This window comes from Bos grunniens, chromosome 3 (genome assembly GCF_055505025.1).
Source record: "Bos grunniens cultivar Pamir isolate PY7600 chromosome 3, Bosgru_T2T1.0, whole genome shotgun sequence".
Lineage (NCBI taxonomy): Eukaryota > Metazoa > Chordata > Mammalia > Artiodactyla > Bovidae > Bos > Bos grunniens.
In genome coordinates, this window is record NC_141167.1 from 22,458,242 (window position 1) to 22,474,572 (window position 16,331).

The 16,331-nt window shown below is 40.4% G+C and overlaps 1 protein-coding gene across 17 annotated transcripts in view; it reads right to left on the reverse strand.

Moving 5' to 3' along the window:
* STIL (STIL centriolar assembly protein) overlaps positions 1-8,324 on the reverse strand; it is a 54,067-nt gene extending 45,743 nt beyond the window's left edge. For 12 of the 17 annotated variants that reach the window (XR_015158692.1, XR_015158690.1, XR_015158691.1 and 9 more), the window contains exons 1-3: positions 7,984-8,195; positions 4,646-4,732; positions 1,025-1,132 (exon numbers count right to left, since the gene is read on the reverse strand). Coding sequence is in view for 9 of the 17 variants with exons in the window: in XM_086387144.1 (XP_086243270.1) it covers positions 1,025-1,132; positions 4,646-4,689 (152 nt within the window). In the remaining 8 variants the exon portion in view is untranslated. Of the gene's footprint in view, positions 1-1,024; positions 1,133-4,645; positions 4,733-7,819 lie in introns of all 17 variants that reach the window. The other 5 variants (XM_086387130.1, XM_086387128.1, XM_086387129.1 and 2 more) reach the window with 4 other exon arrangements.
* Positions 8,325-16,331: the final 8,007 nt, after the last annotated feature.

A 16,331-nucleotide genomic window follows, 5' to 3' on the forward strand; every position in this document is an offset into this window, starting at 1 on the left:
CTGTGAAACAAGTGTCACAGTCCCATTTTTAGTTTAGTTTTGGCTGCAATGGTTTTTGTTGTTTTTTGCACTGGCTTTCTCTAGTTGTGGTGAGCAGAGACCACTCTGCTTGGAGTACCTGGGCTTCTCGCTGCGGCAGCTTCTCTTTGTCATAGAGCATAGGCTCCAGGCATGCGGGCTGCAGTTGCTGCAGCACACAGACTTGCAGGCCCTAGAGCCTGGGTTCAGTGGTTGCGGCGCACAGGCTTAGTTGTTCCATGGCATATCGAATCTTCCCGGATCAGGGATCGAACCCTGTCCCCTGCATTGGCAGGCAGATGCCTATCCACTGAGCTACCAGGGAAGCCCCCCATTTTATAAATAAGGAAACTGATCCTTGGCTACTTTACTGAGGTCACTTAATAAGAAAGGGTAAATCAGGATCTGACCCTCCAGAAGTCTGGCTCTAGTTTAACACCTTAAATCACTATGGTATAAATCTATCACTTAGATTACAGAAAAGCATCTCCCGCTTAGGGCTGACTCTAAGCTCTCCCCACTATGATCTATCCTTCTTAGAACTCTGCTTTTAACAAGTAACTCTCTTATATACAATATTTCAATGGATCTCTATTTTCTATTACTTGAAGCCTAAGCTTCTATGTCTTTCTTTCACAATCCTGGTCATAACTCTAATATTTTACATTCCTTTTAAATGGTCTATCCACTCAAAATCAGTTCAATTTTCTCAATGTTATTCAAATACCATGCTGAAGTATGATGAAAAACTCAGTTTTTATTATATTTTGCTTCTTGAAGTCCTATAATACTTAGTACCTTAGATTTACAGAATATTTTAACTGTGAAATTAGGACTACTTCTCAAAATCATAAGGAACAGGTTTAAGAAGTAGAAAGAATATTTTGCCTCAGGGGAGCCTAGATGGAAACGTTAAAAAAATAATTATTCATAGTAACCACTGCCTTACATATTCTTTAGATTCCTGTTTATACTGGTTTAATTTGAAAATAGAAGCATCTTATACCTGTAGTAACGGAGATGTAAGTAGATGAAATCTCCAATTGGCACTGGGTTCCAAAGTGCACATTTTGATGGAGGAAAATAGAAAGGCACCATCCTGCTTGAAGAAAACCTTAAAAAAAACCAAAGCACAATGAGAAACAGACAAATCTTACAAGAAACAGTTTAAATAACAGGGCTTTTCTGATTACTTTTGTAACTTTAGAAGATTTGAAAAACATTTTTAAAAAATAAAAGAAAAATCTCTTGTAACTCTACTATCAAGTGAATAAACACTCAAAAGTTATGTCCTTTTTTTCCTATTCACATATACATTTATATACACATGAGCCTTTTAAAAAAGAACTGAGTATAAATTCTATAAAATCTTCTTTAAGTAACAGAAAATGAATATAAACCGTGAATTTAAATTTTAAATTAGTATCTGTCTTTCTGAACTAATTTCAGGGTAACACTTAAAAAATTATGAAAAACACAAAACCTTTTCAGGGCTTTCAAACTTGGTATTTTAGGCCCTGTCACATGAGGTCTTTTCTTTTTGCAGCATCACATGGCATGCGTGATCTTAGTTCCCTGACCAGTGATTGAACCTGTGCCTCCTACAGTGGAGTCTCAACCACTGGACTTCCAGGGAAGTCCCACACATATGTTTAATTACCGAAGCATCAGAAAAACATCAATAATTCCTCAACAAAGATCATGCAAGCAACATAAAGCAATGTTAAATCATATAGAGTACCATCACAGAGTTTTTATTTTGTATAAGTGAGTAATTTGAGAAAACTACAATAAGAAAAATAATGCAAAGAAAGCACTAGGAGAAAATATCAGCTAAAGTCACATGTAATTAAAGCAAGAAAGCTCTGACAGTGAGCTACCTACAAAAGTGCATTTGCATGGTGGTAGACTATTAAATAGTTGAATTGAAAAACTATTTATCATATCACACACTAAGAATATCTTGTTCTAGATCTTACTTTCATGTATCACCTGATGAAACTCACCAACTAAAATACTGGCCCCAGTCATCTACTATGATGATCCATAGATCATCACAGATCCACAGATCATCTGCTATGTACCAGGCATCCTACTAGGCACTTTACATGTACAATATTTCTCACTAAAACTTTCTCGGACACTTTACTGTCCACTTTAGAGATAACAAACTCCAACTTCTACAACATGATACAACAACTAAGTAGCAGAGCTGGAATGTGTATCTAAGTGTGGCTGATTTCAAAGCTTGTACTACTAGAAACTGAATGATGTAATGCTTTAGACCATGGTTCAGTCTAGCTCTACCACAATCTTAGCTGCTGCTAAGTCACTTCAGTCGTGTCCAACTCTGTGCGACCCCATAGACGGCAGCCCACCAGGCTCCCCCGTCCCTGGGATTCTCCAGGCAAAAACACTGGAGTGGGTTGCCATTTCCTTCTGCAATGCATGAAAGTGAAAAGTCAAAGTGAAGTCGCTCAGTCGTGTCTGACTCTTAGTGATCTCATGGACTGCAGCCTATCAGGCTCCTCCGTCTATGGGATTTTCCAGGCAAGAGTACTGGAGTGGGATGCCATCGATCTTAACTATGTGCTTGCAAATCTTTATAAGGATTTTTAATCTCTCTTTATTTGAAATAAAGACACAATCTGAAATTAAGAAATTTGTTTAGGGACTTCCCTGCTGGTCCAGTGGTTAAGACTCTCAGCTCCCAATGCAGGAGGCCCAGGTTCAATCCCTGGTCAGGGAACTAGATCCCATATGCTGCAACTAAGACCTGGTGCAGCCAAATAAATGAATAAATATTAAAAAAAAAAAAAAGAAATTTGTTCAAAGTCACAAAGGTAGTTAAGTGACAAACTGTCAATTTATCTATGTCTCTACATCTAATATATTTATTATTTACCAGTTGGAGAGAGGAAGAATGATTTAAGGGTTAAAAGCAAAGCCTGGCTATCAGCTGCTTAGGTCTTTGATTTTTGAACCTGGCTTCAAAATTTGCTGGCTCTGTGACCATGATCCAATCAATGTCTCTGTGCCTGAGTTTCTTCAACTGTTAAATAAAATAATATCAGTATCTCCTGGGAGAGTTATAGTGAATACTTATTAAATGAGTCAATATATATAAAATGCTCAGAAAAAATCCTGGCTTACAGTAAGTGCTCAAGGTTAGCTATTTCTTTTTGTTGTAAGTAGTCCATTTCTTTTCACTGTAAGCAGTAGTGCAGGTTTAAAATCCAACCTGCACTACTTCAGGTTTACTTCTTTATAGTGCACAGTAGAAATCATTTCAGCTGTAAATACTGGCTATACCAGTTACCAACTGTATAACTTTGGGTTGGTTAAGATCTCTATGCTAGTTTCTTCATTGAAAAAAAAAAAAAAGAGGGGGATAATAATAGTACCCATTCCTCATGGGTTTGTTGTGAGGATTAAATAAAAATAATGTATGCAAAGTGCCTATTAGCACAGAACCTGGTTGTTATTAATTTTTTCCTTAATCTAAAGTATACAGGGAGACAGACTTGAGAGGCAAGAAAGATAAAAACACCTTGAAATTGGGTGCAAAGTTCTGCATGTATGTATAAAAGTACTTTTCCTTAGGGAATGAAATTCATGGCTATTAGACATTCAAAGGGGTTTGTAAACAAAAATAATTCAAAACTGCTGCCCTAAAAGCCCACAGATTACTGAAAACCAGAGTTCAATAAATGAATTATTTTCCCTAGAATGTAAGGAATGGATTTGACCCAATAATAAAATTAAAGAGAAGAACAAAGGCTGATAAAGTTTCAAAGAGTAAGAGGTAGCAACAGGAGAGAACAGAAGGGCCAAAATTAAGCAAAAGAATATGATAGCCTCTTTGGGTCATGTTTCCCATTGTCTTCATCAAGAACATCTGGCACAAAGAAAAATAACACAGAGAATAAAGGTAACTCATCGATGCAATTCTAGTTTAGAAGAAAAGAAATTTACATGTCAGCAATAATCATTCTTCTCAAGGGGGAAAAAAGAACAATAAATGATCCAAAGAGCCAAATAACTCAAGCCATTTTGTCTGCTCCTCAAAGTAGTGACAGACTGAGAAAATTAGGAGACAGGTGGCAAGCTCCTCCTCCTCACACCACACTGAGTGGGAAAAGGTTTAGGTACATTCAGTGTGAAATTTTTCCGATCAAATAATTAGAGTTTATAAGAGGGAAGGAACTCAACCGTTTTCCCATTTGTCTAGGATGTAAATAAATATGTATGTGATCTTTAGCCTCAAAAGTTCAGGTACTATTTTTCATCAATACAAAGACCCTCTGTGAAACTAAAATAAGGAAAGGAGGAAATGCGACTAAGATTTACTGAATGTCTACAATGTCCCAGACCCTTTAGTTTAGTAGTCTTATTTAACCCTTCACAATAACCTTCTGATAGAGATTACTGTCCCCAATTTATAGATGAGGAAATTGAAGCTTAGAGAAGTTAAATAACTTGATCATGGTCACCCACCTAATAAATGGTAAAGCTGGGATATGGACCCAGATTTTCCTGATTCTAAAGATTATTTTTTTCTCCTCTCTTCCAACCCAAATTATGTGAGTAACTGTGAAAAGCACATTCTGTAAAAATATTTCTATACCTGGTATTTATCTGGGGCCCTGCAAGAGGATATGTAGACTCCATGATAGTTGGTGAATGATTTATTCAATTTCACATGCTCAGAAACCTAAAGAAATAAAGAGAATATTACTAATGAGTGACAAAAAAATAAAAAGAAACATGATTTAACCACATATTAGCAAAATAACAGACAAAATTAGGTTACTTATATGAAGTGTCTTCATCCATAGATGAATAAGATAAAGTGCTTATGAATTCGGATCACTACTTTGTAGTATTCGGCCTATAAATTAATGTTAATATTTATTCTAGGCAGCAAATCCCACCAACTATCTATTTATTAAGATTCTGCACCAAGATCCTTGTATTAATTTAGTGAGCTGGGTAGGGCAGGTAGTATTTAATACATGAGACTTTAACCAAAAGCTTCATAATAGTCAGAAAACCACAAAACAGCAAATAGGAACAATTTGGGCTAGATATTTATTTGGTCTATAATAAAGTCAACAAATTTTCAAGCTTGTGGAGATAGGAGACAAATACTGCATACCCACAAACTAACCTGTATTAGTGCCAAGTCAGTGGTCTTTTCTTGGCTCCTCATACATTCTCTGGGCAATCTCATCCACTCCCATTGCTTCCGAAGCAAACATACCAAACTCTCAGTGTCTGCCTCTCTTCCAAGTTTCACATCTGTATTTCTAATTGCCTACTGGATTCTTGTTGCTGTTTAGTCACTAAGTCAAGTCTGACTCTGCAACCCTGTAGACTCTAGCCCACAAGCCTCCTCTGTCCATGAGATTTCCCAGGCAAGAACACTGGAGTGGGTCCCCATTTCCTTCTCCAGGGGATCTTCCCCACTCAGGAATCAAACCCTAGGTCTCCTGCATTGCAGGCGGATTCTTTACCACTGAGCCGCTGGGAAGTCCTACCCATCGGATATCGACATCTAAATATTATAAAAGCAAAACACAGACCCCAAAGTCCTTTCTTCACAGCTCATTATTTGCTATGTTCTTTTATCAAATCTTAGAGTTAGAATCTTTAGGCCCTGTGTATTCTACTTCAATCCTAACAAGAATTGTTTAAAAGCAAGGTAAGGAAGGAGAGAGTTATTCATTCTGGTGCAGAAGTCATTCAGAAAATTTTTTTAGTTAAAGTCAGAATCTGGAAATATTTACAAAAACCAAATCCTATTTAAAGTGCCCTTGTAAGGTTGATAAAATGTCCCTCTTAGAGGTATCTGGACTTCATGCAGCTTCTATGGAATGCATGTTTTAAACTTTAAAGTCCTTCTATGCTACTTGGTTGTCATGGACAACAATATTCAGATTGATAGTTGTAACTTTCAGAAGTAATAAAGTGCCGTTTTTCTTTATTAAACAAAAGAGTCTTAAAACTCCTTATCTGTCTCTTCTTCCTTTATGCATTAAGATAAATCAAAAATGTTGACCTATTATTTCTCATTTCAAAAAAAAACCCATAGGAGACAGTTAATTGATAGTAACACACAAGCAATTAAAGCTAATGTAGTGAAAGTAATATCATGTAACACTTATACCTAGCAAAACATTCTCCCTGGATAATGGCATAGTTGTGTATCAAATGGAAACCATCAAGTCATCCTTCTCTCTCCTTTCTCCCTCTTCCCCAATATAAACTGTCCATCTCCACTGCCTCAGTTCCTGACTTTATTAGCTCTCACCAGATTTACTGAAAAGTCTCCACAGTGCTACCAGAAGGGCTGCCTTTGTGCTCAGTCAAAAAGGGTTGAAAAGCATTAGTTGCTTAGTTGTGTCCAACTCTTTGTGACCCTAAGGACTGTAGCCAGCCAGGCTCCTCTGTCTATGGAATTCTCCGGGCAAGAAAACTGGAGTGGGTAGCCATTCCCGACCCAGGGATGGAACCTGGATCTCCTGCACTGCTGGCAGATTCTTTACCATTTGAGCCACCAGGGAATTATTGCTATATAAATCTGACCAAGTTATTCTCTGGCTTAAAGAGTTGATGGCTCTTCTTTCAATTCAGTTCAGTTCAATCACTCAGTCTGTCCAACTCTGTGCAACCCCATGAACTGCAGCACGCCAGGCCTCCCTGTCCATCACCAACTCCGGAGTTCACCCAAACCCATGTCCATTGAGTCGGTGATGCCATCCAACCATCTCATCCTCTGTCTTCCCCTTCTCCTCCTGCCCTCAATCTTTCTCAGCATCAGGGTTTTTTCAAATGAGTCAGCTCTTCACATCAGGTGGCCAAAATATTGGAGTTTCAGCTTCAACATCAGTCCTTCCAATGAATATTCAGGACTGATTTCCTTTAGGATGGACTGGCTGGATCTCCTTACAGTCCAAGGGACTCTCAAAGAGTTTTCTCCAACACCACAATTCAAAAGCATCAATTCTTCAGCATTCAGCTTTCTTTACGTCTTCTTTCAATGTCCATCCAATTACTCAGTCGTGTCCGACTCTGTGACCCCCATGGACTAGCCCGCCAGGCTCTTTTGTCCATGGAATTCTTCAGGCAAGAACACTGGAGTGGGTTGCCATTCCCTTCTCCAGGGGATCCTCCTTGACCCTGGGGTTGAACCAGGTCTCCTGATTTGCAGGCAGACTTTTTACAGTCTGAGCCACCAGGGAAGCTCCGGCTCTTCTGCAGAATAAAGGACTTTCAGAACCTGGCCCCATCCTATTATCCCACACATCCGTTCACTCCTACATCACATTCAGTGGATACTGGCAGTATCCACGCACACCTACTGTCCCTTTTATTTGGAAGGCCCTGGTAAACTCATCATCCTTCACAATCCAATCCGAATATCAACTCCTCTGTGAAACCGTCTCCTAGATACCATGGTGGTGTTACTACCGACTGTGTTCACACCCACAGCATTTTCACGCTTTGTTATTTATAAATCACTTCCAGCCGACCACGAACTTTAAACGTTAACCGATCCCTTACTATGTAGCTGGAGAAGGAAATGGCAACCCACTCCAGCAATCTTGCCTGGAGAATTCCATGGACAGAGGAGCCTGGCAGGCTACAGTCCATGGGGTTGCAAAGAGTCAGGCAAGAATGAGCAACTATCACTCAATACTATGCAGCTGTCCGAGCATACTGGGCTTCCGTCCAGACATTTTTACAGTAAAAACTTAATATGATAGCATGTTATCGATTGAAAACTTTGTTCACATACCTAAGTACAAATGATTCCCAAGGAATTCATCGTCCCGATTCCCTTTGCGTCATTAGTCCAGGCTCCTAGTCCGCTGAACCCAAAACAGGCAGCAGAGGGTTGCCCACCCTCGTCCCCCAGGCTCGCAGAGGCCCCCGGGGGAACTGAAGCACAAAAATACTCACCGCAATCTCCGCCGAGTTGAGGTTTGTTTGCTGGGCCGGAACAGAGTCCAAGGAGAACCTCTGCCAACTCGCCCCGCCTCTGGGACGTTGAGGGTCGCGGGAACCGGGGCGGCAAATACAAGCTCGCGAAACCGAAGCCCGCGCCACGCCTGCTGACTGGTCGGAAGCCCAACCCATCAGGGAGAAGGGGCGGTGCCGGACTTGACACTCCCGGTCTCCGCGACGCTATGGTGCAACAGCCAATCAGCGCCCTGCACCGGTCCGACGCCGACCAATCCTAAACCTCCGTGGAGAAAGAAGGGCGCCACCCGCGCTCCTGGATCAGATTCCGGAGGATTTAAACACTTCAATTTCGTCAACGGTTAAGTTCCGGGGTGGGGCGGGACTTGCGCACGCGCAATGAAAAAGCCCCGCCGGGCGGATGAGATGGCAGAGGAAGCCGGAAGTACTGGCTTCTCTGGTTCACTCTCGGCGGCTAGAAGTGAACCAAACGCCTTGATTAAATGCACAAAAAGAGGGGAAGTTCCGACTTCTTCCAATTTCTTTCCTAAGAATCATACTCGCCTCTCAACATAAAAGATTTTAATTCCTTCCTGTTTGAACCGAAAAGAACGTGGCCATTTGTAAGCTATTTATACTTACCTTCACAATGAATGGGCTTCTCTGATGGCTCAGTTGGTAAGGAATGTGTCAGCAATGCAGGAGTCCCTGGGTTGGGAAGATCCCCTGAAGAAGGAAATGGCCACTTACTCTAGTAGTCTTGCCTGGGAAATCCCATGGACAGAGGAGCCTGGCAGTCCACAGTCCATAGGGTTGCAAGAGTTGGACACAAGTGACTAAACCACCACCCTCCATAATGAATATTGGTATTAGGTATGGTATTGGTATTGTATATATGACATATGATATTAGTATTAGTGTGATGATTTATAGTTATCTTCACAAGTGTTGATAATCGCGCCTTCACCGCCATTATCTTAATCGATTGTCTGAATAGCAGAAGTAGGTATTACTGTCCCTATTTAACAAGGGAGGACATGTAGAAGATCACACAGGTAGATAGTGCAGAGTCCAGATTTGAAATGTCACTTACATTTCTCTAGACTTTTGTTAGTTTCCTGAGCAATGTGGGAGTGTCTTAATGTCTGAACTGCACTTGTAGGCTGTTTTGTACGACTGTGCATCCACCCTTTTGAGAGAGTGAAAACACTATCTTGAAAAATGTATCAAACAAGCCAAGAAATATGTGCTCCAGTGTCAATCTCTGCTTTCCTGGAAAAATTCCTAGAATCTAGGGAACACATTTTAAGAGAAATGCTGGTGAGTTCCTCAGATCTGGTGTATGAGCAGGAAGAGCCTCAGACAGTGATGCATGTCTGACAAAGCCTTGGATGACCCAGTGGAGAACTCTAGAGCAAAGATTGCCCATGAGAGGAATCCCACATTAGGCAGAAATGACCAGAACCCTTGCTGTGCCCAGTCATTGCCTGGAACTTACCATAAAGAGCAAGCACCATCGTTAAGGCAGATCTGGAAGACCACAACAAGAGGCTGCCAGCCAAGTGTATTGTTTGCTGCTAATTGTCACGTTCTTTCTAGAGATAGATCCAAGTGACACACTTTGATGGCTGCCATGGTTTACATTAAGTGCAAAGGCCCTGGGGTGAGCATTTTCTGACATCTTCAAGGAAGGGCAGGAGACCAGTCTGTGCTGAGCAAAATGGGTTAGAAGACTATCAACAGTTGAAGGACAGGAGGTGTTGGTAGATCATGGGGCATTTCAAGGACTTAGCTACAGTCTTGAGTTCTACAGGAAGTCAAAGGAAGATTTGAAATAGGGGACTGTCAAGATCTGATTTTAGGTTTTAAAAGCATCACTATGGAAGGGGACGAAAGAGGATGAAATGGCTGGATGGCATCACTGACTCGATGGATGTGAGTCTGGGTGAACTCCGGGAGTTGGTGATGGACAGGGAGGCCTGGCGCGCTGGGATTCATGGGGTCGCAAAGAGTCGGACACGACTGAGCGACTGAACTGAACTGAACTGATGGTTGCCACATAGAGAATAAACTGTAGGGGGCAAAGGCAGAAGCAAGGAGACTAGTTAGCTGCTGCAATGACATAAAGGAGAGATTGACAGCTTGAACTGGAATGGTGGCAATGGAGGTGGTGAGAGGTTACTGGATTCTGCATATATTTTGAAGGCAGATTCAAAATTTGATTAGAGATTGAACTTAGGATGTAAAAAATAACTTTGTGTGGGCTCCTTATGATTTGTGTTTTTTTTTTAAGAACTACTTTAAAATATCTGAAAGAGAAACGTAAGATGATATGAATTAAACAAAAAGGAAGGGGCAAGCATAACACACAACTCCCTATTCCTTAGGTGTAGGCTGGACATAGTGACATCTTTCCAAAGTGGACAGTATGTTAAGGAGTGGAGGAAAGAGTAACTTAACAGTGGAGAAACCTGACCATTAGTACTTCAGCCATGTGATCAAGGTCAATATTAATAGTCATGCTGATATTGTATATACTTGATATGATATGATGAAAATGGCACTTTACCTGTGTGGTCTTCCTTCCAATAACCTATAAATCCAAACTTATCTTGAGAAAAACATCATACAAATTTCAACAGTGAGGAACCCTAATAAATGTCTGACCTGTACTTCTCAAAACTCAAGGTTATCAAAACAAGGAAAGTCTGAGAAACTAACTAAGAGGAGCCTAAAGAGATAACTAAATGTAATGCAGTATCAAGACTGGAATCATGAAAGAGAAAAAGCAGACCAGGTTGAAAACTAAGAAAATGTAAATAAATTCTGGACCTTAAGTAATAATAGTGACCAATATTGGATAGGTAACTATAACACATGTACCATATTAAATATGACCTGTTAATAACAGGGGACTCTCAGGGTGGGTAATGAGAATCTGTACTATATTCTCAAGTTTCCTGTTAATCTAAAACTGTTCTTAGAAATAAAGTCTGTTTAAAAAGAAGAAAGGGGCCGCCACACTCGCCCTTTGTGATGGCCCACATTCTGTGGAGTGTGTTTCTCTCTAAACAAATCCACTTCTTACCTATCAAAAAAAAAAAAAACTAAGAAAGGAATGGGCAAGAGGAGAATTGAAGTATATGCTAATTTTTTGAACAACAGCAATAAATAAATGCCTTCTTATATGCTTAATAATAACTCAGTTCAGTTCAGTCACTCAGTCGTGTCCAACTCTTTGCGACCCCATGAATTGCAGCACGCCAGGCCTCCCTGTCTATCACCAACTCCTGGAGTTCACCCAGACTCACATCCATCGAGTCAGTGATGCCATCCAGCCATCTCATCCTCTGTCGTACCCTTCTCCTCCTGCCCCTAATCCCTTCCAGCATCAGAGTCTTTTCCAATGAGTCAACTCTTCGCATGAGGTGGCCAAAGTACTGGAGTTTCAGCTTTAGCATCATTCCTTCCAAAGAAATCCCAGGGCTGATCTCCTTCAGAATGGAGTGGTTGGATCTCCTTGCAGTCCAAGGGACTCTCAAGAGTCTTCTCCAGCACCACAGTTCAAAAGCATCAATTCTTCAGTGCTCAGCCTTCTTCACAGTCCAACTCACATCCATACGTGACCACTGGAAAAACCATAGCCTTGACTAGACGGACCTTTGTTGGCAAAGTAATGTCTCTGCTTTTCAATATGCTATCTAGGTTGGTCCTAACTTTCCTTCCAAGGACTAAGCGTCTTTTAATTTCATGGCTGCAGTCACCATCTGCAGTGATTTTGGAGCCCCAAAAAACAAAGTCTGACACTGTTTCCACTGTTTCCCCATCTATTTCCCATGAAGTGATGGGACCAGATGCCATGATCTTTGTTTTCTGAATGTTGAGTTTTAAGCCAACTTTTTCACTCTCCTCTTTCACTTTCATCAAGAGGCTTTTTAGTTCCTCTTCACTTTCCGCCATAAGGGTGGTGTCATCTGCGTATCTGAGGTTATTGATATTTCTCCTGGCAATCTTGATTCCAGCTTGTGCTTCTTCCAGCCCAGCATTTCTCATGATATAATAACTCAGACTTCAATTAAACATTTTATTACCACTGGACTTCTAAGCAGGATATACATTCAATGCTATGGATTAAAAAAAATGCTATGGCTAGAGTGCTGCTGCTGCTGCTAAGTTGCTTCAGTCGTGTCCGACTCTGTGTGACCCCATAGACGGCAGCCCACCAGGCTCCCCTGTCCCTGGGATTCTCCAGGCAAGAACACTGGGGTGGGTTGCCATTTCCTTCTCCAATGCATGAAAGTGAAAAGTGAAAGTGAAGTCACTCAGTCATGTCCAACTCTTCGAGACCCCATGGACTGCAGCCTACCAGGCTCCTCTGTCCATGGGAGTTTCCAGGCAAGAGTACTGAAGTGGAGTGCCATTGCCTTCTCTGATGGATAGAGTAGATATTCTTAAAACTGAATTACAAGTAATTACTGACTTCATTTTTGAATTGGAATGATTCAGCTTCCTATTTAGGACAAGCTGGAGGAATCCAAAGGGCTTATTCCTTAGGTATTAAAAATTTTGTGGAATATGATACAATGTAACAAGCATTGACCCTGGGCATTTGGCCCCAGTTCTGTCATTTAAACTCTTTAAGATTGATTTTCCTTTTTTGCATATTGTACATCATCATAAAAAAGAGTTAAATCATAATAGTGTGAAAATTAATTAAAAGACTACCTATATATATTAAGTGTACCAGCTGTACTAACAACTGACAGTGTTAATAAATAAGCAACACATTGCTGTACATACATAAAGATGAAAGGAGTAATTTGTTAAATTAGAGAATAAGCTTAGTGAACTCAAATCTACAGATGCTCTACCAAGGTTCTACTACAAATTAAGCTTTGTGCTAAATGGCATGGGGGATTGGAAGGATGTGTTCTTAAGCAAAGAACAAGGAAAGCCCAATTTTATAGGGGCATGTAATAAGAGGTAATTATCCAAAGCAAATATGAATTATTGTTAGATTGCAGCCTATTAGATAGACTGAATACATACCGTGGTATTCTTTGATCCTTGTTTATATAGGCTGCTGCTGCTGTTTAGTGGCTAAGTCACGTCCAAGTCTTTGCAACTCCATGGACTGTAGCCTGCCAGGCTCCTCTGTCCATGGGATTCCCCAGGCAAGAATGCTGGAGTAGGCTGCCATTTCCTTCTCCCAGGGATCTTCCTGACCGAGGGATCAAACAAGTATCTCCTACTTGGCAGGCGGATTCTTTACCACTGATCCACCTGTTTTATGTCATTTCAGGACACCATGGAATTGCTACGGCTACTGGCCCCTACACAGAAAAGCTATCAGTCTTATTTTTCAAATTTTAAGAGCTTTAATTTGCTTCACAGAGAATCATTTCCAGTATGTCATGCTTTTTAAAAAATGTGTTTTTTAAAGTTGTTGCACAAACAACACTATAAATTAAAAAAAAAATGTAAAGGGAAAAATTAATCCAAAGTTCTACATTCTAACATAACAATTGTTTTCATTTTTCCTATTCCCTTACAGTCCCTGAACATATGACATGGTCTTTAAGATTAGACCTGGTAAATGTTCAGTGTTATAAACCCTGATGTGCCTGCTAACAGGCTCGTCATGGGAATTAAAGAGCTATTGTTATCACCAGGAACAGGGAAGCTGGAATCAGTTACCAGTTCTGCCCTTATTTACAAAACACCCAACTTTCCCTGTCTCTATTTACACTTCTAAGCTAAGCTGGACTGGTGCTTTTAGAAAATGACTACAGCTTTGCTTTTAAGGAACATCATATTTTTAAGGAGGATTGTTAATCTGTCAATTTATGTAGAATTTCTTTGAGACTCAAACCTCTTGGGAGAGGTAATAATAACAATGTGTCAAGTCATGTTGACTCATTTTACTTATTTTTTGAAAGCTTGAAGTGTTTTGGAATAAAGACAAGAAAGATCAAATAACATATTGGTAAATTCTCTGTAAATAATGGCTCAGCTGATTTTTTTTTTTAACCACCATCCTGATTTTGCAGGCAAAGAAACTGTGGGTATAAGCAAACTACCTAGGCTTGCAAAGTTGTAATAGGCAAAAAACGCTGGAAGACCTGCTGAAGACCATCATTTCCCTTCACTGGTTAGCCTGCCATTCTGCAGTATGCAGACTGAGCTCAGCTGACAGCATCACTCCCAGGAGGGTAGGTGAATTGTCTGTTGCCACATTTGGCACATCAGCTTTTAAAAAATCATGTTTCTTTTAACCAGTGCTCTCAGAATCTTTGATAAAAGGTACTTTGATAAAACATTACAGCAATAAGTGCAAATCTGAATAACATCGAGTCTTCCTTTTAGAACCTCCATTAAGCATCAGGTTATGTAATGGGCTAAGCATCCCTCCAGGAAATAGATCACAATGTAATAGATGGCTATGAAGGCCTCAGGGCAAAGCATATGGCCTGCCACCTACCCACCTGTGCCACCCACACACCTGCCCTGTCTTTGCTCCATCACCCAAACTGATCCTAGAAACCAGTTCCTAGCTATACTCAAGAAAGGAATTACAGGGCAGCAGTTGTCAAAAACCACTGTAGATAGAACTTGAGTGGCAGGAGCCAAGTTACATACTCTAAATCTTCCAAGAACCTTGGAGTTTCCTTAAGAGAGTAAATCACGTTGTAACAGTAACACATTTGTTATGTTGTATAGAATCATCAGACATAGTCTCTGCCTTCAAGGAGCTCTAAACCAAGTGTGTGGATACACAGTACACCACAGTGCTACAACAGAAGTAAACATGGGATGGAGTAAGTGTGGGCCGGGTGGTGGTAGTGGGTGTAGAAACACAAAAGAGGGGCACCTAACCCAGTCTTGGGAATTTAGACAGCGCTTCCCAAAGGAGGTAAAATCTGAGCTGAATCCTGAAAAATGAATAGCACGTCAAACAGATGTTGTCAAAAATGGAAAAATCAAAGTATGGAACAGATATTTAAAGTGCAAGTATGATAAATAGGACATAAGTGGTGAAAAGGCCCTACTTCTTAAGACCCTTGAGAGTTCCCTATGAACACAGCTATACTCTGGTGGTAATATGCACATACTGAATATATGTTCCAAAGACTTAATGTACTTGATAAATAAACACATATGGGTAGGAGTGAGTTTTGAGGATAGCTCTTATTTTTACATCTTTCGAGATCAGTCTTCACATCTGTTACAGAACTTACTTTGAATGGATTTTGTGCCTATGGAACTTTTTACCTCCTAAAGGTTCAGTACTGTATAGGATGAAGGCATATTTTGAAGCTGTACATTCTAAGTTTGAATTTGACTTTGCTAGCTAACTGCCTCTGTGTCTTTAAATAAAGTACTTCCACTTCCTGGCTCTTTTTCCATCTGCAAAATGACAGCACTAACTTCATTATGTGTATTTTATAAGGCAAGGCCAATATTCAGCCAACACACAACTGGTAATATTGTGTTGGTGGTTAAAAGTGAATTATTTCCATGTGAGTTGGATATAGCTACTTCCCTGAGAACTTGGGACACCTAGGACCTCCTCATGATCCCACAACTAGAGGACTGACGCCGGCATAGCAAATCCTGGCACAGAAATCGCAACAAATATTCTGATTGTATTAATTATTGAAAAGTTTGAATGTCATCCCAAAACTAAGTAATAGAGTGAAATGCTTGGCACATAGTGGATATTCAATAGATATTAATCGAATGTATTTAATCTATGGATTCAATCTATGGATTTAGGTAGAGAATAGCTTCTATTAGGTGATAGCCATTTATTCAATATATACTCATTGGCACATTCCTATTTTGGGTCTGATTGTTTGCATCGAGGGGGAACTCACTGAATCTCTGCCACCTCCACAGATTAAGAGCACTGATATAAGGCTAAAGCAAAATGAATTCTTTGGGGACAAATTCAGGACTAAGGTGCTAAGAATTAGACCTTTCACTGTGGACAAGCAGACAGGTTAAATGTTCGAGCATCAGAGTAGCACAGTGTCTTTTATGAATGCTTGCCTCCTTGGCTTGGCTCCATGGGACCACCTGGTGTAATAAACAGGTGTTTTGGAAAACCTCTTCCATGTGTCTCCTCTCTACCCACAGCACTACTCACACTGAACACTCTGGTCACCAAAAGTGTGTGATATTTGGGCTGGGGGCAGGGTTCCCATACCAAACATTCCTTGTAATCCATTAAGGTTTGTTATATAGCAAAAGATAACCAGAGTAGGCCCAAAGAGACAACAAATAATACGTTGTTTTCTGCTTAGCCCTGATCTTTCTGGAAAACCCTTGGTAGAGATGGGTATCTA